A 22,866-nucleotide genomic window follows, 5' to 3' on the forward strand; every position below is an offset into this window, starting at 1 on the left:
TGCGAGGGGCGTGACAGCCCGCGGGGCGCCGGGCAGGGCAGTCTGTGAAACAGGGGAGATGAGCAAAGGGCTATTGGCTCCTAGGTGGTGCTGGGAACGAGTCTGGATGGGCCCAGTGCCCCCATCCGGGCGGTACGGGGGGGGGCGGAGGGATGGGCCGGTTGCCCCGATCCGGGGGGGGGGCGGTTGCCCCGATCCGGGCGGTACCGGGGGGGGGGCGGTTACCCGATCCGGGGGGGCGGGGGATGGGCCTGTTTCCCGGGGGGGGGCTCGCCCCGCACCAGCTGTTGCTCGCTCCGCTCCGCGGCGGATCCAGTCCGCGTTTTGCAGCCCTGCCGGGCTCGCCCGCTCCGCAGCGCCGGCACCGGGCTGGGCCAGTCGCTCCCCGGCAGCTGCGGGCTCGGGACCCGCCGCCCGCTCCCCGCGAGCCCGGCCATGCGCGCCTGCCGCGCGCCGCGAGCCCCGGGGCGCTGAGCCGGGCGGGGATGGCCGCGGCCGCGGCGCTGTGGCGGGTCCTGCTGGCCGGATCCCTGCTCGCCGCCCGCCCGCCCGCCGGTGAGTGGGGCCGGGGGGGCGGGGGACCCGAACCCGAACTGTGCAGCCCCCCCCGCGCAGCCCCCGCACCGGAGTGCGCAGCCCCCCCCGCGCAGCCCCCGGCCAGGTCCCTCCCGCGCAGCCCCCGGCCAGCTCTGCGCGCCCGCCTCCCCCCTCCGCGCAGCCCCCAGCCAGGTCCCCCCTGCGCAGCCCCCGCACCGGAGTGCGCAGGCCCCCCCCCCGAGGAGCCCCCGGCCAGGTCCCTCCCGCGCAGCCCCCGCACCGGAGTGCGCAGCCCCCCCCCCCGCGCAGCCCCCGGCCAGTCCCCCCTGCGCAGCCCCCCCCGCGCTGCCCCCGCACCGGAGAGCGCAGCCCCCCCCGCGCAGCCCCCGGCCAGCTCTGCGCGCCCGCCTCCCCCCCTCCGCGCAGCCCCCGGCCAGGTCCCCCCCGCGCAGCCCCCGGCCAGCGCTGCGCGCCCCGCCCCCCGGCGCCCCCCCCGCCAGCTTTGCGCCCCCCCCGCCCAGCTCTGCGCTCCCACTCCAGGCAGCCTCGCGCAGACCCCACCAGCCAGCTGTGCGACCCCCCCCCGGCCCTCCCAGTGCAGCCCCCGGCCACATCTGGTCCCCCTCACTGCAGCCCCCAGCCAGCTCCTCCTGTGGGCCCCCCCAGCCCGTGCAGGGGCTCTGGACTCTCTCCCTGGGCCGCGCAGGCTGGCAGTTGTACTGGGGTTCGGGGGCAGTTGTGGTGCCCGGTTCTGGGCCGGGCACAGGCTGTGTCCTTGGATGCTGCACCCTGTAGCTCTGCCCATGGCTGGCGCAGGCAGCAGGACCCTGTGCCCTGAGAACCCGGAGCCACGTGCCTGGCAGGGGCCGCAGCCCCTGTGGCGCTGGGTCTGTGGAGCAGCGAGGTCTGCGGGTGGCCGCGGGGTGCAGGCGGCGCGTGCCAGGCCCTGGGATAGGATCCTGCTGGTGCCGCTGCTGGTCTGGGGGTGCAGGGCCCTGGCTGGGGGTCCCAGGTCTGGGGGCGCTAGTGGGTAGCTGAACCCAGGGGCTGGGTGTTGGCTCCTGGCCCCGCACCTGACACTGGCTCCGGCTGGGCACAGAGCTGGGCAGCGCTGAGGCTGTTTGACATGGAGGCTTTGCCTGGCCCCCCCGGCGGGTCCCTCGGCTCCTGAGCCCCATGGGGCAGGGCAGGCTCAGCTCCTGTGGGGCCACGGGGCCTGTGGCACGGCAGTATTAACCCCCCATCTCTGGAGCCCCAGAGCCCCATACAGGGCCCCACACGGTGAGATTCCCGCGGCAGAGCCCTCCTCCGGCACACGGCCCAGCCCCTCGCCTGCCCGGCACCATCACTGGCACGAGGGAGGCCCTGGCTCGCAGCCCCATAGCCTGCGCTGGCAGGACCCTGGGGGCTGAGCCCCATCCAGCCGCCTCCCTGCTCCCCACCCGCCGCAGCTCACTCAGGCTCCTGGGATCTTTGGGAGGGAGGGAGACGGAGACACTGTTGGCAGCAGGGGCGGCTCCAGGCCCCAGCGTGCCAAGCGTGTGCTTGGGGCGACATGCCACGGGGGGTGCTCTGCCAGTCGCCGGGAGGGCGGCTGGCGGCTCCGGTGGACCTCCCGCAGGCGTCCTTGCGGAGGGTCCGCTGGTCCCGTGGCTTCGGTGGAGCATATGCAGGCACGTCTGTGAGAGGTCCACCGGAGCCACGGGACTGGCGACCGGCAGAGCGCCCCCCGCGGCGTGCCACTGTGCTTGGGGCAGCGAAATGGCTAGAGCCGCCCCTGGTTGGCAGCAAAGCCCAGCGCGGGCAGAGCCTGGGCAAGCTTCCCCCAAAGTGCTCTGCCGGTGCCCCTCACTCCCGACCCGCAGCCCCCTGCTAGCCCAGCCCTGGGCTCCCGCTACTGCTCTGCCAGTGCCCCTCACTCCCAACCCTCAGCCCCCTGCTAGCCCAGCCCTGGGCTCCCCCCACTGCTCTGCCGGTGCCCCTCACTCCCGACCCGCAGCCCCCTGCTAGCCCAGCCCTGGGCTCCCCCCACTGCTCTGCCGGTGCCCCTCACTCCCGAGCTGCAGCCCCTGCTGGCCCAGGGCTGGTGTGGCCATGCCCCCATGCATGCACAGGTGCCCAGAGCTTTGCTGGTGGTCCCATGGAGCGGGGGGTCATTGGGCCGGGGTGCTGGGCGCATCTTGTGGTGCAGAGCTGGGTGATCTGGGCAGGGCTGGGCTGGGGAGGGGGCCCCGGGTGGGTCCTGGTGGCTGCAGACAAAGGACTGAGGTGCCTATGCCTGGCGGGGGAAGGGAGGGACTGCGTGTTCATTCCCATTGCGAGCTCGGGGTCATGTCCCTGCTGCCTGCATCCCCCACGTGCCCCACGGGCAGGGGGCGTTCTCCCTCTGCCTGTCCACTGGCAGCCAGGCTGGGTGAGGGGACAGGGTTGCCCCAGGACCCCAAGTGGCTGCTGCCCTGTGCCTGGGGGGAAGGGATCTGACTCAGGGCCCTTCCGAACCCGGCAGGTGCCCCATCCTCCCCAGGTCCACCGCCGGGCGGGAGCCCTGCCCGTGGCTCCCTGGACACCCAGAGGGGGTGCTGCAGAGCGGGGCCTTTTCCCTTCTTTCTGGAGCCCATGGCCAGGGCCATCCCCAAGTTCCTCTTCTGCAGCTGGCACCAGTGGGCATTGCTGGGGCACCCTGGAGTGCCCAGTGTGGGGTGATGGCAGCAGGGCACCCTGGGGGCATTGGGCAAGGGGCCGGGGAGAGCATTGGTGCTTTGGTGAGATGGGGCTTGCACCCAGAGGTGAGGGGAGTGGGCCGCAGCCTAGAGCGTGGGGCCTCCTGAATCCCCCTTGCTCATCCTTGAGGGGCGCGGCTGGCCCTGGGAATGGAGGCTGCAGGTGCCTTTGCTTGGTCTGTTCCGGTTCTGCCGGGTCTGTGTGTGGTGAGCGGGTCCCTGGCTGCGACTGATCTGTTCACCGACATGGAGCTGGAGGCTGCGGCTCCGCTCCGGCTCCGCAGCCCCTGCCCTGGTGGGCCGCAGCGATGGAGGTGCCCGAGGGGGGAGCTGGGTGTAAGGATTCCTCCGCCGTGCGGCTGCACCGCAAGTGGGCTCGGCACAGGGGCGCGCTTGGGTCGAGTTCCCCCACCCTGGGCACCATAGTGACGTCGACCTAAGTGAAGTGTCATCCAGGCCTTAGGCAGGGCCCTGTGCCCGGCACCTGGCACACAGCCTCAGTTCTCCCAGCCTGACTGCAGCCCCTCGGCCGGAGGGGAAACTGAGGCACTGACCAGCCTTGCCAAGGCCACCCAGCTGGTCAATGGGACCAGAATCCAGGAGTCCTGGCTCCCAGAGCCCTTCGCAGCCTTTCCAGCCGAAGCTCCTTGGTGGCGGCCGCAGGAGGCTCAGGCTGGCCTAGCTGGCACGGCCCCAGGAGCGCTCAGACCAGCAGCCAGCCTGGGTCAGTCCTGCCTGCCGACAGCGGGCGGTGCCAGGTGCTTCCAAGGGAGTGAGCAGAGCAGGCAAATGCGAGTGATCCGTCCTTGGTGCCCAGCCCCGGCCGCCGGCTGTCGGAGGTTCAGGGCCTCCCGGAGCGTGGGGCGCCAGGTTGGACGGGCCGCTCGGAGCAGGCTCTGATCTCGGCACTGCTGCAGGGCTCTGGGCAGAGCTGGGGCAGGCAGGGGCTGGTTACAGGCTTGGAGGGGAGGGATCCTGCCCCGTGGGCAGAGCTGGGGCACAGGGCAGGGATCGGATCTGGAGGCAGAGTCTGGCTCCCCATGGCAGCTCCTGGGTCTGGGGGGGGCCTGTGGGCACGTCCAGGTTGGTTGCTGGGGAAGGGGCCAGGGAATAGGCTGGGGACAAAGCAGCAGCCCCCCAGCCCCTCCTGCCCGTCCCCAGCGCTCTGCCCGTCTGCACCGGCCGGGACTGCAGAGCCCGGGCACTGCCCACTGACCCTTCTGCTCCCTGGGCCTCCGTGGCTCCATGGGCCTGGCCTGCCCGGCACTCAGGGCTCAGCCGCGGGGCTGTGTTACTCTGCCCTGGCGGGATGCGAGCCCAGCACCCATGTGCCACCTCCTCCAGCTGCTGGTGCCACTTGACTGCTGAAGGTGCCTTGCCTGGGTGGCCTCTTGCAGGGGGGTCTCTGTGCCCCCCCGGGTGTGGTCCTGGGGCAGACACCACCCTGCAGAGGCTGAGCTGTCCTGGAAGTGCCAGGGGGGCTCAGATCCCAGGAGATCTGCCAGTTACTCCCAGTCCGGGTGCTCTGCAGGGTGCAGCCTGTCCGGGAGCCAGGGCGCAGCTATTCCAGGAGGTGGTGCTAGAGCAGCTGCAGGCAGCGGGCAGGGGGGCAGGCAGCAGCGGGCAGGGGGGCAGGCAGCAACGGGCACGGGGGCAGGCAGCAGCGGGCACGGGGGCAGGCAGCAGCGGGCAGGGGGGCAGGCAGCAGCGAGCAGGGGGGCAGGCAGCGGGCACGGGGGCAGGCAGCGGGCAGGGGGGCATGGGCTCTGCCTGTGGGCGGCCGGCTCCCACGGCCGGTCTCCCGCTGACTCGCAGAGCAGGGCCTGGCGGCTGCGTGGGGGGCTCCGCCGGGCGCCATGACAGGTGATTGCTGCTGCCCGGGCAGCGTGGCTCTGCCAGGCAGGGAAGCTGCTGCGCCAGGGCCGTCGGCGCGTGGTAGACACAGGCTGCCCAGGGGCTGTTTGTTCTGGCTCCGTGCCACGTGGGGCTGGCTCTGAATCAAACCTGCCTGAGCCTGGCAGGTGTTTGTGGGGGGCCGGGGGAGCTGGACTCTGGTAACTGCCTCAGCCACTCCCAGGGCCAGGCTGCTCTGGGCACAGCCACGCCCGCCCCGTGCCCAGTCCGGTGGCTCCTTGGCGTTGCTGTCCCAGGAGCGGGCTTGGTCCATCTGACACCCCCTTACTCAGCCCCCAGCCGCTGGGGTTGGGCCATGCCTGGCCCTTCGCTCCGGGGGGATCTGTGCCCGGCCCCCTGGCTGCACCTCAGCCACCCAGAGTGGCTGACGCTGGGAAGAAGGGTCCCACCACCCAGAGCCTGGAGGCGTGTGGCCACCGCCAGAGCAAGTGTCCAACCCGCAGGGTCCCTGCAGCACGGCCAGGGCCTGAGACGGAGGCCTGGGACCTACAAGGAACAGCCTGTGAACTGCCCTGATGTCCAGAGACACTGTTTGTGACGGTCCCTGCCACGGAGCGGGGTGATGGGTTTCCCTGTAACCTTCCCCATTTTCCTTATTCTTTTTTAAATTAATTGTTAATTAAACAACTTGTATTTGCTTTAAACTGTATGGAATAATCAGTGGGTCAGGGAGGTGCCCAGTGCAGAGGGTACCCCGGAGTGGGGACACCCTAGCCCCTGTCCTGGGTGAGCACAGCAGGGTTGGGGGTCGAGCCCCCCAGGAATCCTGGGCCCAGCCTTGTCGGGGTTACGAGGACCTTGCCAGACAGGGGAGTGGCAGGGGAGTCCTTGGGGGCAGGGAGGCATCTGGGTAAAGGAAGTGGGAGCGAGGACTCAGCTCCTTTCGCTAGCCTGCTTCACCGGGGTAGCGCAGAAGCCAGGAAAGTTCCCCACAATAGCGGGACCATCCCCGTTCTCTGGGTGACGGAGGGGCAGCGGCCTGGCCCGGCCCGGCTGGGTTCCGGCAGGCTCCCTGGTGCCGTTCTCTGGGTGCCGGAGGGGGCAGCGGCCTGGCCCGGCCCGGCTGGGTTCTGGCAGGCTCCCTGGTGCCGTTCTCTGGGTGCCGGAGGGGGCAGCGGCCTGGCCCGGCCCGGCTGGGTTCTGGCAGGCTCCCTGGTGCCATTCTCTGGGTGCCGGAGGGGGCAGCGGCCTGGCCCGGCCCGGCTGGGTTCCGGCAGGCTCCCTGGTGCCGTTCTCTGGGTGGCCGAAGGGGCAGCGGCCTGGCACGGCCCGGCTGGGTTCCGGCAGGCTCCCTGGTGCCGTTCTCTGGGTGACGGAGGGGGCAGCGGCCTGGCCTGGCCCGGCTGGGTTCCGGCAGGCTCCCTGGTGCCGTTCTCTGGGTGCCGGAGGGGGCAGCGGCCTGGCCCGGCCCGGCTGGGTTCTGGCAGGCTCCCTGGTGCCGTTCTCTGGGTGGCCGAGGGGGCAGCGGCCTGGCCCGGCCCGGCTGGGTTCCGGCAGGCTCCCTGGTGCCGTTCTCTGGGTGGCCGAAGGGGCAGCGGCCTGGCACGGGCCGGCTGGGTTCTGGCAGGCTCCCTGGTGCCGTTCTCTGGGTGGCCGAAGGGGCAGCGGCCTGGCCCGGCCCGGCTGGGTTCTGGCAGGCTCCCTGGTGCCGTTCTCTGGGTGCCGAAGGGGCAGCGGCCTGGCCCGGCCCGGCTGGGTTCCGGCAGGCTCCCTGGTGCCGTTCTCTGGGTGCCGGAGGGGGCAGCGGCCTGGCACGGGCCGGCTGGGTTCTGGCAGGCTCCCTGGTGCCGTTCTCTGGGTGCCGGAGGGGGCAGCGGCCTGGCACGGGCCGGCTGGGTTCCGGCAGGCTCCCTGGTGCCGTTCTCTGGGTGCTGGAGGGGCAGTGCCCTGGCCCGGCCCGGCTGGGTTCCGGCAGGCTCCCTGGTGCCGTTCTCTGGGTGCCGGAGGGGCAGCGGCCTGGCCCGGCCCGGCTGGGTTCCGGCAGGCTCCCTGGTGCCGTTCTCTGGGTGACGGAGGGGGCAGCGGCCTGGCCCGGCCCGGCTGGGTTCCGGCAGGCTCCCTGGTGCCGTTCTCTGGGTGCCGGAGGGGCAGCGGCCTGGCACGGGCCGGCTGGGTTCTGGCAGGCTCCCTGGTGCCGTTCTCTGGGTGCTGGAGGGGGCAGCGGCCTGGCCCGGCCCGGCTGGGTTCCGGCAGGCTCCCTGGTGCCGTTCTCTGGGTGGCTGAAGGGGCAGCGGCCTGGCACGGCCCGGCTGGGTTCCGGCAGGCTCCCTGGTGCCATTCTCTGGGTGCCGGAGGGGGCAGCGGCCTGGCACGGGCCGGCTGGGTTCCGGCAGGCTCCCTGGTGCCGTTCTCTGGGTGGCCGAAGGGGCAGCGGCCTGGCCCGGCCCGGCTGGGTTCCGGCAGGCTCCCTGGTGCCGTTCTCTGGGTGGCCGGAGGGGGCAGCGGCCTGGCCCGGCCCGGCTGGGTTCCGGCAGGCTCCCTGGTGCCGTTCTCTGGGTGCTGGAGGGGGCAGCGGCCTGGCACGGCCCGGCTGGGTTCCGGCAGGCTCCCTGGTGCCGTTCTCTGGGTGGCTGAAGGGGCAGCGGCCTGGCACGGCCCGGCTGGGTTCCGGCAGGCTCCCTGGTGCCATTCTCTGGGTGCCGGAGGGGGCAGCGGCCTGGCACGGGCCGGCTGGGTTCCGGCAGGCTCCCTGGTGCCGTTCTCTGGGTGGCCGAAGGGGCAGCGGCCTGGCCCGGCCCGGCTGGGTTCCGGCAGGCTCCCTGGTGCCGTTCTCTGGGTGGCCGGAGGGGGCAGCGGCCTGGCCCGGCCCGGCTGGGTTCCGGCAGGCTCCCTGGTGCCGTTCTCTGGGTGCTGGAGGGGGCAGCGGCCTGGCACGGCACGGCTGGGTTCCGGCAGGCTCCCTGGTGCCGTTCTCTGGGTGCCGGAGGGGGCAGCGGCCTGGCCCGGCCCGGCTGGGTTCCGGCAGGCTCCCTGGTGCCGTTCTCTGGGTGCCGGAGGGGCAGCGGCCTGGCACGGCCCGGCTGGGTTCCGGCAGGCTCCCTGGTGCCGTTCTCTGGGTGACGGAGGGGGCAGCGGCCTGGCACGGCCCGGCTGGGTTCCGGCAGGCTCCCTGGTGCCGTTCTCTGGGTGGCCGAAGGGGCAGCGGCCTGGCACGGGCCGGCTGGGTTCCCGCAGGCTCCCTGGTGCTGTTCTCTGGGTGGCCAAGGGGGGCAGCACCCGGACACAGGCCAGGGAGAGCCACAGACACGTCTGCCAGGCCAGGGCTGGGGCCGGCTGTGCCCAGCGGAGTCGGGTGCTGACAGCTGTAGGCTGGAGGGGATGGGCCTGGCCCAGGGACAGGAGCCCCCACCCCTGGCATGAAGGATTCACCCCCAGTGTGGCCAGCCCCAGGACGGAGGGGCAGAGGGGGTCCCCAGCTGGGCTGCCTGCCTGCCCCACGGGTCTCCTTGCAGCAACTCCCACCGGCTCCCCTGCCCCACGGCTCCTCCCCGCTCCGCAGCCAAACCCCTGGGGCTCAGGGTGACCTTGAGGCTCCTGGCAGGAGTGAAGCTAACGTGAGAGCTCGATCTTTGCTGTCAGTTACAGGAGCCAGAGAATTCGCTCTGCTTCCCAAAGAGCCACAGCCGAGTGCCGGGCCTGGGATCGCGGGGGCTGCAGGTCGGGACTGTGGGGCACCGGCTGTGTGTGTGGGGGGGCCCTGTGTGTGGGGGGGCCCTGTGCTAGGATCGCAGGGGCTGCGGGTCGGGACTGAGGGGCACTGCCTGTGTGTGTGGGGGGGCCCTGTGTGTGTGGGTGCCCTATGCTAGGATCGCAGAGGCTGCGGGTCGGGACTGAGGGGCACCGGCTGTGTGTGTGTGGGGGGCCCTGTGTGTGGGGGTGCCCTGTGCTAGGATTCCAGGGGCTGCGGGTTGGGACTGAGGGGCACCGGCTGTGTGTGTGTGTGTGGGGTGCCCTGTACTGGGATCACAGGGGCTGCGGGTCAGGACTGAGGGGCACCGGCTGCGTGAGGGGGGTGGTGACCTGCGCTGGGATCACAGGGGCTGCGGGTCGGGACTGAGGGGCACCGGCTGTGTATGGGGGGTGCCCTGCGCTGGGATCGCAGGGGCTGCGGGTCGGGACTGAGGGGCACCGGCTGTGTGTGTGTGTGTGGGGGTGCCCTGCGCTGGGATCGCAGGGGCTGCGGGTCGGGACTGAGGGGCACCGGCTGTGTGTGTGTGTGGGGGGGTGCCCTGCGCTGGGATCGCAGGGGCTGCGGGTCGGGACTGAGGGGCGCCGGCTGTGTATGTAGGGGGGTGCCCTGTGCTGGGATCGCAGGGGCTGCGGGTCAGGACTGAGGGGCACCGGTGGGAGGTGGCACCTGCCCACGTTCTCTGTGGTTTTGGTCAGTATTGGTCTCTCTGCTCCCTGTGGGGGGAGGGGTTAGCTGGCTCCACGCCAGGCGATGGGGGGAGCCCCATGTGGCCAGGCCCAGGGGATGCCAGGGCCAGCCGGGCAGGCCAGGACGGTGCAGCTGGTGGGCTGAGCTCTGGGGGGTGCGCGGCTGGTTGGCGCGTGGGGGCAGTGGTTGGCAATTAGCAGGTGCAGCCTCCCGCTAACGAACCCAAGTCTATTAAGGAGGCCTGGGCGGAGGTGGCTTCTGGGGGGCACAGTGGGGCTGGCAGCGAGTCCCCTGCCCCATAGGGAACGTGGTTCACAGTGTGCTGCCAGCTCAGGGGCCCGGGTGCAGTGCCGATGCTCTGGCCTGGCGCTGCCCGGCTGGGGGAGCCCCGTGTCTGCCCCTCCCAGCCCCCCCCCCCGGTTCTCCCCTCAGAGCCTGCTCTGCCCCCAGTGCCCCCGGCTCCAGCTCGGTGCCCCGGCAAGGCAGAGCCTGAGAAGGGTCCTGCTCTGCCCCTCGACGCCCCCATTGTCGCCGTTCTCAGGTTGTGGGGCCCGGGGCCCCTCGGCAGCCGGCCCTGGGAGCCCAGACGCGCTGGGGGCTTGGGACCAGCCTGGCCCAGCGCGCTGCAGTGGGGGCTGCTCCGGCCCCCCATGGAGAGGGAGCCCTGCCAGCACATGCTAATTGGGTGTAATGCGGAAGTGTTATCAGCTGAAATACTTAATTAGAGCCGCTCCATTGTGATGCAAAACCACCGGGGACTAATTCATTCATCGCAGTCCCTGACTCAATCTGTGCCCAGGCTGCGGCTGCCCCTCCCGCCTCGGCCAGCAGGGGGCGCTGTGGGGAGAGAGGGGAGCTGTGGGGACCGGGGGGTGCTGGCTCTGGGGAGGTAGTGGGGGGTGCTGGCTGTGTGGGGGAGGGGGGTGCTGGCTGTGTGGGCAAGCTGTGGGGACTGGGGGGTGCTGGCTCTGGGAGGGAAGTGGGGGGTGCTGGCTGTGTGCGGGAGGGGGGTGCTGTGTTGGGGAGCTGTGGGGACCGGGGGGTGCTGGCTCTGGGAGGTAGTGGGGGGTGCTGGCTGTGTGGGGGAGGGGGGTGCTGGCTGTGTGGGGAAGCTGTGGGGACTGGGGGGTGCTGGCTCTGGGGGGTAGTGGGGGGTGCTGGCTGTGTGGGGGAGGGGGGTGCTGTGTTGGGGAGCTGTGGGGACCGGGGGGTGCTGGCTCTGGGGGGGAAGTGGGGGATGCTGGCTGTGTGGGGGAGGGGGGTGCTGGCTGTGTCGGGGAGCTGTGGGAACCGGGGGGTTCTGGCTGTGGGGATTGTTTGCGGGTTCATGGCAGTGCCAGGGTACGGTGCCATGGGGCACGAGAGAGGAGCCCATCCCCCAGCCTCACATCCTTACGTGGGTCTGGTATGGCCCCTGTGTATCCTTGGCCCGGCGCTGCCCCTTGAGCCCAGCCTCCCCCTGCCCCCCCGGCTCATGAATCCAGCCTGTGCCCCCTGCCGTGCATATTCCCTGCCGAGCAGCCCTCTTCTGCGCTTCTGTAGGGGAGGGGGCAGGGGGCTGGGAGCCAGGACTCCTGGGTTCTCTCCCCGGCTTGGGAGGGGAGCGGGGACTGGTGGTTAGAGCAGGGGGGACTGGGAGCCAGGACTCCTGGGTTCTCTCCCTGGCTCTGGGAGGGGAGTGGGGTTGAGTGGTTAGAGCAGGGGGCGCTGGGAGCCAGGACTCCTGGGTTCTCTCCCCGGCTTGGGAGGGGAGTGGGGTCGAGTGGTTAGAGCAGGGGGGGCTGGGAGCCAGGACTCCTGGGTTCTCTCCCCGGCTTGGGAGGGGAGTGGGGTCGAGTGGTTAGAGCAGGGGGGGCTGGGAGCCAGGGCTCCTGGGTTCTCTCCCCGGCTCTGGGAGGGGAGTGGGGTCGAGTGGTTAGAGCAGGGGGGGCTGGGAGCCAGGACTCCTGGGTTCTATCCCCAGCTCTGGGAGGGGAGTGGGGTCTGGTGGTTAGAGCGGGGGGGGGGTGCTGGGAGCCAGGACTCCTGGGTTCTCTCCCCGGCTCTGGGAGGGGAGTGGGGTCGAGTGGTTAGAGCAGGGGGGGCTGGGAGCCAGGACTCCTGGGTTCAGGGTGGGGTGATCTTGTGCGCCTGGCCTGTGCTAATGTCCGGTCCCCGCTGGGCCGCCTGCTCTGTGATGTGCAGCCCCCTGGAGAGCTGCCCTCCCGTCCCGTGTGTGGGGCCCATGCTCCTGCCGGCGCCCTGCCCCCATTTGCTGCCAGCCCCTGAGCAGCGCAGCCGGGCAGCTCGCAGAGCCAGGTGGGGGCAGTGCGGTTGGGGAGCTGCCTTGGCACAAGCCCTGTTGGAGCTGGGCCAGCTGGCCAGGGGAGCTCCCTGCTCCCCCGGCCCTGCGAGACGCCCACCTGCCAAGCCCTGGCTCGCCTGGGCCCACGACGTGCCCGCCTCGGCCTGGCAGCCCCCTCACAAGGCCGCCCCTGGCGGCTGCCTGTCTTGGAGCTCTGCCTGGCTGGGATTGGCACTGGGCAGCTCAGCCTGGCATGTCCCAGCCCTGTCGTGTGGCACCCGAGTGCCAAGCTGAGTGCCAGCCTCCCTGGCCTGCTGCTTGCGTACCGAGTGCCCGCACCTGGAGCACAGAACGGGTCCTGTCGCGGCCTGGCAGATGCTGCCTGAGATGCCGGGGGGCGCAGGGTGTGTGGCGGTGTGTGGGCTGCACCATGTGGCTGTTTCCAAGGGGTGCCTCTGATCTGTCTGCGGGGGGACATTGGGCTGCAGCAGGTCACTGCCCGGCCCTCGCCCGCAGCCTGCCCTGTGCCCAGCTGGCTCCAGGCGGCCCCCCGGCACGTGCCCGGCAGGCTGCTGGGCGCAGGTGCTGGGAGGCGGCAGGAGCAGTGTAGCTCCGTGCGCCAGAGGGAGGCGCTGTGGGGCGGGAAGGGGCGGCAGGGCGAGAGCTGGGAGGTGCCAGGCAGCAGCGCCCTGAGCGGGCTGGCCCAGGAGGGCGGGCGGGGTGGGGCCCTGCAGAGATGGGCAGGACGGGGAGTGGAGACGCACCTCAGGCGAGGGCAGAGGAGGGGCCTCTGTGGTACCCGCTTGCTGGGAAGAGGGGAGGGTCCACAGGTGCCCACCAGGCGGCTTGGCCTTGGCGGGTGGATCCTGCAGCAGGGGCACTGGGAGGGTGGGGGGCAGAGGCGCTGGCTATGGGGGAGGGGCCTCCCTGCCCACGGCGGGTGCTGTGCCCCATCTGGACAGTGTCTGTGCCCGGCGGGTGCCAGCCAGGGGGTGGCACAAGGTGCGGAGACGGAGACCCCCGGGGTTACTGGGATGTCAGGGGGCCCGTGGCAGCTGCTGGGTGGGGCTGGAGGGGCCCCCCCCTGTGCTGTGGCTGGCACTGGCTGCTCTGTGCTCTCCTGGGGGCTGGGTACCAGGGCACAGCCCCCCCACCCCGGGTAGGGCGGTGCCGTCAGCAGTGGTTAGTGCTGTACGGACCGGCTGGCGGGGCACGGGCCGCATGCTGGTAAAGTGTCACCCCCTCGGTCCTTGTAATGCAGTGCCAGGCGGGCGCTGCCCGATGCTTCCTTCGCCCGCTGGGATTCGAAAGGGGGAGGGGTCTGTGGGGAGCTGGCTGCATCCCTCCCTGTGGCCCCAGTGCCTCTGGCTCCCAGCTCTGCATCCCGCCCGCAGCTGGGCCGGAGCTCAGGGAGCCCCTCCTGGGTGGGTCACTGTCCCTGTGACGGGGAGCGCAGCCCGGGGGGGCAGGGGCAGAGTGCCAGGCCGTGCCCCGACCCCGGGACAGAGTTGTTCAGAGGCTGGTGCTGGAGGGGCCCCATGCTGGGGTCAGACCCAGCTCAGCCTGGCATTGGCCCGATTGCTCCCGGGGGCCCATGAGCCAGCCCCCTCTCTGCTCCCAGGCGTGTGCTGCAGCAAAGGGAGCCTTGTTTGCCGAGGGGATTCTCCGCTTCCTGTCCCAAGGTGCTCGGTGGCACGCAGGGCTGGACAGCTGCTACGCTGCGGCCCAGAGGTGGCTGCCCTGCACGGCGAGGGGGAGGCACTGAGCCATGGGAGGGGCCAGTTCTTGTTGGTTACTAGTATGAGAGTGTCTGGCTGGATCAGCAGGTTGGCGCTAGACTTTGCTGTCTGCACTTCCCTCCCTGCACGGCTCACGCGCCGTCTGTGCAACCCTGCACGCGCTGTGTAATGCTCACGCGCCGTCTGTGCAACCCTGCACGCGCTGTGCAACCCTGCACGCGCTGTGTAATGCTCACGCACCGGCCGTGCAACCCAGCACACACACGCTGTGTAATGCTCACGCACCGGCCGTGCAACCCTGCACGCGCTGTGTAATGCTCACACACCGGCCATGCAACCCTGCACGCGCTGTGTAATGCTCACGCACCGGCCGTGCAACCCAGCACACACACGCTGTGTAATGCTCACGCACCGGCCGTGCAACCCTGCACGCACTGTGTAATGCTCACGCACCAGCCATGCAACCCTGCACGCGCTGTGTAATGCTCACGCACCGGCCATGCAACCCTGCACGCGCTGTGCAACCCTGCACGTGCTGTGTAATGCTCACGCACCGGCCGTGCAACCCTGCATGCGCTGTGTAATGCACACGCACTGGCCGTGCAACCCTGCACGCGCTGTGTAATGCTCACGCACCGGCCGTGCAACCCTGCACGCGCTGTGCAACCCTGCACGCGCTGTGTAATGCTCACGCACCGGCCGTGCAACCCAGCACACACACGCTGTGTAATGCTCACGCGCCGGCCGTGCAACCCTGCACGCGCTGTGTAATGCTCACGCACCGGCCATGCAACCCTGGACGCGCTGTGTAATGCTCACGCACCGGCCATGCAACCCTGCACGCGCTGTGTAATGCTCACGCACCGGCCGTGCAACCCTGCACGCGCTGTGTAATGCTCACGCACCGGCCGTGCAACCCAGCACACACACGCTGTGTAATGCACATGCGCCGTCTGTGCAACCCTGCACGCACTGTGTAATGCTCACGCGCCGTCTGTGCAACCCTGCACGCGCTGTGTAATGCTCACGCACCGGCCGTGCAACTCTGTACACACACTGTGTAACGCATGTGTCATCTGTGCAACCCTGCGTACGCTGTGTAATGCATACGCCGTCTGTGCAACCCAGCACACACACACGCTGTGTAACACACACGCGCCATCTGTGCAAGCCTGCGTATGCTGTGTAATGCACACACTGTCTGTGCGACCCAGCACACACACGCTGTGTAATGCACACGCGCCATCTGTGCAACCCTGCATACACTCTGTAATGCACACACAGTCTGTGCAACCCGGCGCACACACACTCTGTGTAACACTCACGTGCCATCTGTGCAACCCTGTACATGCTGTGAAATGGTCACGCACCGTCCATGCAACTCTGTACACACGCTGTGTAATGCACACGCATCATCTGTGCAACCCTGCGTACATTGTGTAATGCACACGCACCATCTCTGCAACCCGGCACACACATGCGCTGTGTAACGCACACGCATCATCTGTGCAACCCTGTGCACACTGTGTAATGCACATGTGTAATCTATGCAACCCTGCGTACATGGTGTAATGCACACACACCATCTGTGCAACCCGGCACACACACACACACACACACACTGCGTAACGTGCTGCGCTCTGTGCAGCTCTGTGTCACGGTGCCAGGCTGGGTGCTCTGGAACCGCTAGTCAGGCGGGACTCTGGTGCAGGGTCTCCTGGGTCTGACCTCGGAGCGGTCAGCGCCCTGTTCACCCCATGAGCCCCCTGGCTGGGACCCCTGGGGGAGCCTGGCCCTGCCCCTCACTCCACAGCCAGCGTGCGACAGAGCCGGGCTGTTACCGTGCACAGCACAGCACTGAAATCAGGAACTTTCAGCAAAGTCCCCTTGCGGGCAGGAATCCAGACCCCAGGCCCCTGCCCCTCCCCCCCTCCCCCAAACCAGGAGAGTGACTCCCGTCCAGGGGCCCGGCCTGCCCCTCCTCCGGCCTTTGTCTCTTTGCTGGGCAAACAGGTCACCTGGTCCCTTTGTTCTCCAACACCTTCCCCCGGCTCCATGCAGAGGATGGGCCTGGCTTCAGTTGCCAGGATACAGAGTGTCGGCCATTGTCTGGGCCCAGGCGGCCCCTCGGCATCACACCTGCCCTCTGGGGTCTCTGCAACGATCACACACCCTTGTCCCGCACCGAGATACTTGTGCGACACGTGGGGGAAATTGAGGCGCACACACAGTATTCAGAGAAAACATTCCCACTGTGTCACGCCCTGCACACACGCTCTGTGCAACTCCGGGTACACGGTTTGTAATGCACACCTGCCGTCTGTGCAACCCTGCACTTACACTGTGTAACACACACTCTGCAGAATGCACGAGCATGCACACACACATGCATGGACACACACACGGACTCTCTGTATAAGCCTGTGTGCATGAGGAGACACCCCCCCTCCCTGTGGCAACACCCGCCCCCTGCTGTGCATTGTGCAGCGCTGCATGTGCGTCACAGTCCCTGCCCTGGAGAGCTAATCACCCCGTCCGGGCTCCCCGGGTGCCCGCTGTGCGCCTGGCGCTGACCCCCTGTGTCTGCCCCCCTCCCACTCCTGCCCCTCGGGCTAGTTTGTTTTCTACAGGAAGTGGCCTTGTGAGCCAGGGTGGGGGCTGCCCCCACACATAGCCCCTCCCCTGTCTGTCTGTCGGTCTGTCTGTCTGACTATGTGCATCTGTCTGCTCTGCCCACCTCCTTCCCTGACCCCTCTGCCCACCCCCACCCCTGTCTCTGCTCTCCGTCCCGAGAGCCCTGCTGAGCTGGGCGGGGGGTGAAGCTGGCCCGGCCCGCAAACAGCCACGCCCTTGGCCACGGGTGGTAGGGATGCCGGGGGAGCCTGGGAAGGGCTGGGCTGGGGGCTGGACTCTCTGCCCTGCCTGTGGCCCCCGGGGTTCCCTCTGGGCTGGGGTGCCCCCCCCCCCGGCCTGGATCCCACAAGGAGCAGCTCCCACCGGTGCTCCCCCAGCCCCTCCTACCTGCTGCCCCGCCGGCCTCTGCCTGTCCCCGGGGCTTGCGCAGGGACCCTGCCCCACCGGGGGTTCGGAGATGAGCGGCAGAGCCGGGGAGACCCGTCCCTGGTGCTCAGCCAGCGCCCCTGGGCCAGAGCCCGGGGCAGCCCCATTGTGCCAGCCCCGCTGTCTGCCACTTGGCCCTGGAGCCCCGGCGTGTGGGAGCCTGGGGGCTGCGTGGTGCCAGCAGCCAGGCAGAGGAGACGCGCTCGCCGCCCGGCACGGCTGCCTCCAACGAGCCCCGGGGGCCTGCAGCTGGCGCTGCTCCAGCCCCAGCCCGGCTCTCCCCTTGGCTCTGGGCGTGTGCCCACCTCCAGCTGGCTGGAAAGGGCCGGGTCTGGCAGCTCCCAGGGCTCCTTCCCCCCAGCCGCAGCACCATGGACAGCGCCTGGCCCTCGCTGCCATCCCGGCAGAGCCATGCTGGGCTGAGTCCTGCCGCCCAGAGCTCGGCGCTCGCTGTCCGGGCACCCGGGCCCCACGCAGAACCCAGGCTGGGGGGCAGGTGGGAGCAGCGCCCTGGCCAGCTCTGGCACCAGGAGCTACGTGGGCTCCCAGAAGTGACCTGCCCCCGTGGGCATCCCCTTCCCTTGGCGCCGTGTGGAGCTGTCCCTCCTCCTGGGGGGTGGGGGGCACTGGCCGTGGCTCCCGTGTCAGCCAGCAGGGGGCCTCCTCCCCCGCCCATGCTGCCTGCCCCATGGCGCAGCCTGGCCGTGCGTGACGCTGACCCCCGCAGCACTAGCCTGACACCCGTCTGCTTTGCTGCCGGCGCGTCTCCCGCAGCCCCGTTCCCAGGGGCAGGGTGGGGCCAGCGGCGGCCAGCCCCGCAAAGGGAAATGGCAGAGCCGAGCTCCGGGGCCTGTCTGTGCAGGGGGGCGTGGGGAGATCCCCTCGCCGGGGCCCGGGCAGGCTGCGCTGCTCTCTCTGCTCCAGGTCCTGGCCGAGGCGTGCGGGGGAGGCCATGGGGGTTGCAGGCAGCGCTGTGCCAGCTCCCTGACAGCTGCTCACCGGGGAGGTGCCAAGACCTTGCATCTGCTGAAAACACGCAGCCAGCAGCCATGTGCACGCCGGCGCTAGCCACTAGGCACCCTGGCAGGAGCACGAGTGGCTGAACGATGCGCCGGCGGGGGGCCAGCCTGCCACGGCCACACGCTGGGGGCAGAGGGACAGGCTGGGGGGCAGGAGCAGGCTGGGACTGGGGCAGGCTGGGCTGGGATCTCCCAGCGTGTGAGCCAGGGGGTGACGCAGACTGGAGCGAGCCGCAGACGCGAGAGCGCGGCACTGGACGGGGTGGCTGGAGCTGGCCCTGTGCTGCCGGCCTCAGGCCCTGCTGGGGGCTGACTGTCTCCCCCACGGGGCTGCAGCCCCAGGCTCCTCCCCTCACCAGTGGGACCCTGGCCACCAACGGCCTCTGCCTGGCCCCTCCTGCGGGCGCAAAGGAGGGCAGAGCAGCAGGGGCAGGGGAGGGGGCAGTGCCTTGGCAGGGGGAGCAGGGTCTGGTTTCCTGCCCTCAGGCTGCCTGGCCCCTGGAGAGGGTAGTGGAGCTGGGCCGTCTCTAGGCTGGCGGGTGCCCGGTCCCAGGCCAAGGGAGAAGTAGGTTCCTGTGCAATGTGGAGCACAGGGGAGCCCCCCCTCCCGGTGAGCCGCTGGCGCTGTGTGTGGCTGGGCGCTCACCACAGGCTGGGGCAGGGCATGGTGGGAAACGGGAGCTGGTGGCTCCAGTCCAGCACCACGGGCCCTGCCTTGTGCCTCTGGGCAGCAGTGCCAGCTCGGTGCAGCAGTTCCAGGTGGGGGCGCCTGGAGAGCCTGGGGGGCAGCAAGGGGGCAGGGCTGGGGGAGCGACCAGGCCAAGCTTGGGAGGGGTCTTTCCCTGTACTGGGGAGGGCAGATCCTCACAGACTGGCATGCACTGGTCCCTCCCGCCCCATCTGCTCCCACGCCCAGTGGGTAGGGAGCTGGGCTCTGGCGGTGCTCTCGTCCCCTCGCTTCGTCAAGCTGGAGCTGCCTTCGTTAGCCCTGGCAGGGGCTGAGAGTGGCTCCCGCCCCCAGTTACCCATCTAGCTGCCGGTGCCAGGCTGCTCTGCCACCCTGCGGCCCAAGAGAAGTGAGCAGCGCTGGAGCCAGCCCCGCCGCCCGCTCCATCCCCACGCTCGGCCGCGGGAACCTGGCTCAGATCTATTGCCAAGGTGACATCATAAGCATCTAGCCAGTTCCCATGGCAACTCAGAGGCAGGTGAGCTGGGAGCACGAGCCAATCAGAGCTGGGGCCCAACGCCAGGGGGAGCGCGGCCCCGTGAGGGCAGTGCCCAGCAGGGGGCAGCGGCGTTACCTCGTGGGGCCCTGGAGTTTGGCGTTAGCTGCCCTGGTTAGGGCCACCTGCGCTGGGCAGCCTCCGCTCGGTGGGCAGGTGCCGCCGGGATGTGCCCTGTGCACCAGGCAGGGCCAGCTGAGACCCACCCGCCGAGGACGCTGTGTGGCTAGCCGTCGGGCCGGGCGCGGCGCAGACCCCGACCGAGTCAGGGCCCCGTCGGGCCGGGCGCGGCGCAGACCCCGACCGAGTCAGGGCCCCGTCGGGCCGGGCGCGGCGCAGACCCCGACCGAGTCAGGGCCCCGTCGGGCCGGGCGCGGCGCAGACCCCGACTGAACAGACCCCGACCGAGTCAGGGCCCCGTCGGGCCGGGCGCGGCGCAGACCCCGACCGAGTCAGGGCCCCGTCGGGCCGGGCGCGGCGCAGACCCCGACTGAACAGACCCCGACCGAGTCAGGGCCCCGTCGGGCCGGGCGCGGCACAGACCCCGACCGAGTCAGGGCCCCGTCGGGCCGGGCGCGGCGCAGACCCCGACCGAGTCAGGGCCCCGTCGGGCCGGGCGCGGCGCAGACCCCGACTGAACAGACCCCGACCGAGTCAGGGCCCCGTCGGGCCGGGCACGGCGCAGACCCCGACCGAGTCAGGGCCCCGTCGGGCCGGGCGCGGCGCAGACCCTGACTGAACAGACCCCGACCGAGTCAGGGCCCCGTCGGGCCGGGCGCGGCGCAGACCCTGACTGAACAGACCCCGACCGAGTCAGGGCCCTGTTGGGCCGGGCACGGCGCAGACCCCGAGTGAACAGACCCCGACCGAGTCAGGACCCCGTCGGGCCGGGCGCGGCGCAGACCCCGACCGAGTCAGGGCCCCGTCGGGCCGGGCGCGGCACAGACCCCGACCGAGTCAGGGCCCCGTCGGGCCGGGCGCGGCACAGACCCCGACCGAGTCAGGGCCCCGTCGGGCCGGGCGCGGCACAGACCCCGACCGAGTCAGGGCCCCGTCGGGCCGGGCGCGGCGCAGACCCCGACTGAACAGACCCCGACCGAGTCAGGGCCCCGTCGGGCCGGGCGCGGCGCAGACCCCGACCGAGTCAGGGCCCCGTCGGGCCGGGCGCGGCGCAGACCCCGACTGAACAGACCCCGACCGAGTCAGGGCCCCGTCGGGCCGGGCGCGGCACAGACCCCGACCGAGTCAGGGCCCCGTCGGGCCGGGCGCGGCGCAGACCCCGACCGAGTCAGGGCCCCGTCGGGCCGGGCGCGGCGCAGACCCCGACTGAACAGACCCCGACCGAGTCAGGGCCCCGTCGGGCCGGGCGCGGCGCAGATCCCGACCGAGTCAGGGCCCCGTCAGGCCGGGTGCAGCACAGACCCCGACCGAGTCAGGGCCCCGTCGGGCCGGGCGCGGCGCAGTGCAGACCCCGACCGAGTCAGGGCCCCGTCGGGCCGGGCGTGGCTGGAGGTTTCTTGCAGTGAATAGACTTGTTTGCAGGGTGGTCCCAGGGCGTAAGGGCAGGGGAGGGACTATCTGTTCCACCTGGCCACTAGTTGGCACGCAGGGAGTACCTGGCCCAGTCCTGAGGAGAGCTCTGTGGCCCAAAAGCTTGGCTGTCCCCAGCAGAAGTTGGTCTCTGGACCGGAATGCGGGGCCGGGGGTGGGGGAGCCGGATGTTGCAGGGATCTTGCAGCGCGCCTGGGATTTGGGCTTGTTCTGCAGCAAGGTGCCGCTGGCTGCCACCAGGTGTGTTGGCTCCAGAGACAATCCCAGGCCTCAGCCCCCTCCTGCAGGCTCAGGGAAGGCACAGTCGAGCTCCTTTCTGCAGTAAGAACAGCTCGGGGAGAGGTTCCCTGGGTGCCAGGGCAGGTGCCAGGAGCTGGGCTGCAGCTGGGCGGGTGCGAGTGAGCAGCTCTTTGGGCACAGAGCCTGCCGGAGGGGCAGGTGTGGGTTAGGGAGGGGCGGCTGTTTGGTCCCAGGGAACGGGGACTGAGTGCCTGTTCCTCGTGGCTCCACGGCTGACTGCTCGCCCTGCCCTGTCCCTTCGGGAGCAGCCCCGCCAGCCTGGCGCTCTGGCTAAGCACGAGGGCCGAAGGGGCAGGGTGGGAGGGTTGTTACTGGAGGGTCTCTTGGGAGCGCTGGGCCACTGGTGCAGCCATTCGTCTCCCCTGCAGGGGCCAGCCCCCCGTGAGCCCGGAACCCCCCGCGGGGGATGGCGGCTCTGGCCTGCTGCACATCCTGAGACTGGAGCCTCCCCCGCTGGTTGCTGAGTCCATCCTCCGGGCAGCAACCAGGTGCCCCCCAGCGCCCCCTCCCCCACAGGGGGCTGCTGCCGGCAGCCGTGTCTCCCTCCCGGGAGCAGCAAGGACAGAGCCGGGGAGATGCCAGCAAGCTGGTCTGGGAGCCACGGGGCTCCCCGGAGGGGCACTTCCCACAGGAGTGGGTGTGGGCCCGGGAGCCCTGCCTGGGTGGGGTCACAGCTGCCCTGGCATGGGTAGCTGAGCCCAGGCTCCCGGCAGCTCCGGGCCGGGAGAAGGCGGCTGCGGACGCCCAGCACCCGCCGGCGAGAGAGACCCATTACTGGCTTATCGCCATGGGAGCCTCCATCGCTGGCAATCTGCACATCCAACCCGGAGGTTTTCTGGCAGGTTGGCTCTGGGAGGGATTTGGGGTAATTCCCCGGCTTGGGCCCTTCCCCCGCCTCAGCTCCACCGGTGCCCCTCAGTCCTGACCTGCAGCCCCCTGCCAGCCCAGCCTGGGTTTCTCCTGAGCTCCGTTGGGGGACTGGCCTATGTGATGTGGCTGGATGCCCAGTGTGGACTTAGGGCAGAGACCGTTAAACTCATTTCACATGTGAGCAGAGCCCAGGGCCCTAGAGAACCAGGTGCAGAGCCCGGCAGGGCTGGGGTTCTTTACTGCTGTGCTGAATGAAACCTTGGGCGATTGGGTTTGCACCTGGCTGTAACTTCCCCGCTGCTTGGCCTGAGCAGGAGCATGTCGGGGGTTCGTGCTGGGCGCATGGGTGTGCACGCGTGTTTGATGTGTAGCGTGTGCTTTGCAACAGGTGACTGCAGGGTGCGTGTTTTCTGGTGACTTGACGTGCACTGCAGCCTGTGCGCAGTGTGCATGTGTGAGACCATAGTGTGTGTGCACATGGGTGAGACCACAGTGTGTGTGCGGGTGAGACTGCAGTGTGCGTACATTCGTGCAGGTGAGATCACAGTGCATGTGTGTGAGAGACCACAGTGTGTGTGAGACCATAGTGTGTGTGCGTATGGGTGAGACCGCAGTGTGTGTGCGTATGGGTGAGACCATAGTGTGTGTGCACGTGGGTGAGACCGCAGTATGTGTGTATTCGTGCAGGTGAGATTGCAGTGCACATGTGTGTGAGACCACAGTGTGTGTGCATGTGTGCGCGTGTGAGACTGCAGTGTGTGTGTGTGTGCGCGCGTGTGCATGTGAGACCGCAGTGTGTGTACATTTGTGCAGGTGAGATTGCAGTGCACGTGCGTGTGAGACCGCAGTGGGTGTGCGTGTGTGAGACCGCAGTGTTTGTGCGTGCACGTGAGACTGCAGTGTGTGTGTGCATGTGCGTGTGCGTGTGAGACCGCAGTGTGTGTGTGTGTGTGCATGTGAGACCGCAGTGTGTGTGCGTGTGCATGTGAGACCGCAGCGTGTGTGTGTGTGCATGTGAGACCGCAGCGTGTGTGTGTGTGTATGTGAGACCGCAGTGTGTGTGCGTGTGCATGTGAGACCGCAGCGTGTGTGTGTGTGTATGTGAGACCGCAGTGTGTGTGCGTGTGTGCATGTGAGACCGCAGCGTGTGTGTGTGTATGTGAGACCGCAGTGTGTGTGCGTGTGTGCATGTGAGACCGCAGCGTGTGTGTGTGTGTATGTGAGACCACAGTGTGTGTGCGTGTGTGCATGTGAGACCGCAGCGTGTGTGT

The 22,866-nt window shown here is 69.9% G+C and overlaps 1 protein-coding gene across 5 annotated transcripts in view; it reads left to right on the forward strand.

Annotated features, from left to right (window-relative positions):
* Window positions 1–475: 475 nt before the first annotated feature.
* Window positions 476–22,866, forward strand: part of UNC5A (unc-5 netrin receptor A) — a 57,939-nt gene continuing 35,548 nt past the window's right edge. The window contains exons 1-2 of one of the 5 annotated variants that reach the window (XM_045028461.1): window positions 18,901–19,022; window positions 21,094–21,567. In XM_045028461.1, the coding sequence (XP_044884396.1) occupies window positions 21,513–21,567 (55 nt within the window). In that variant the 5' untranslated portion in view covers window positions 18,901–19,022; window positions 21,094–21,512. Of the gene's footprint in view, window positions 556–18,848; window positions 18,857–18,900; window positions 19,023–20,411; window positions 20,747–21,093; window positions 21,568–22,866 lie in introns of those variants that run through there. The other 4 variants (XM_045028460.1, XM_045028463.1, XM_045028458.1 and 1 more) reach the window with 4 other exon arrangements.

Source organism: Mauremys mutica, chromosome 8, assembly GCF_020497125.1.
Source record: "Mauremys mutica isolate MM-2020 ecotype Southern chromosome 8, ASM2049712v1, whole genome shotgun sequence".
Taxonomy (NCBI): domain Eukaryota; kingdom Metazoa; phylum Chordata; order Testudines; family Geoemydidae; genus Mauremys; species Mauremys mutica.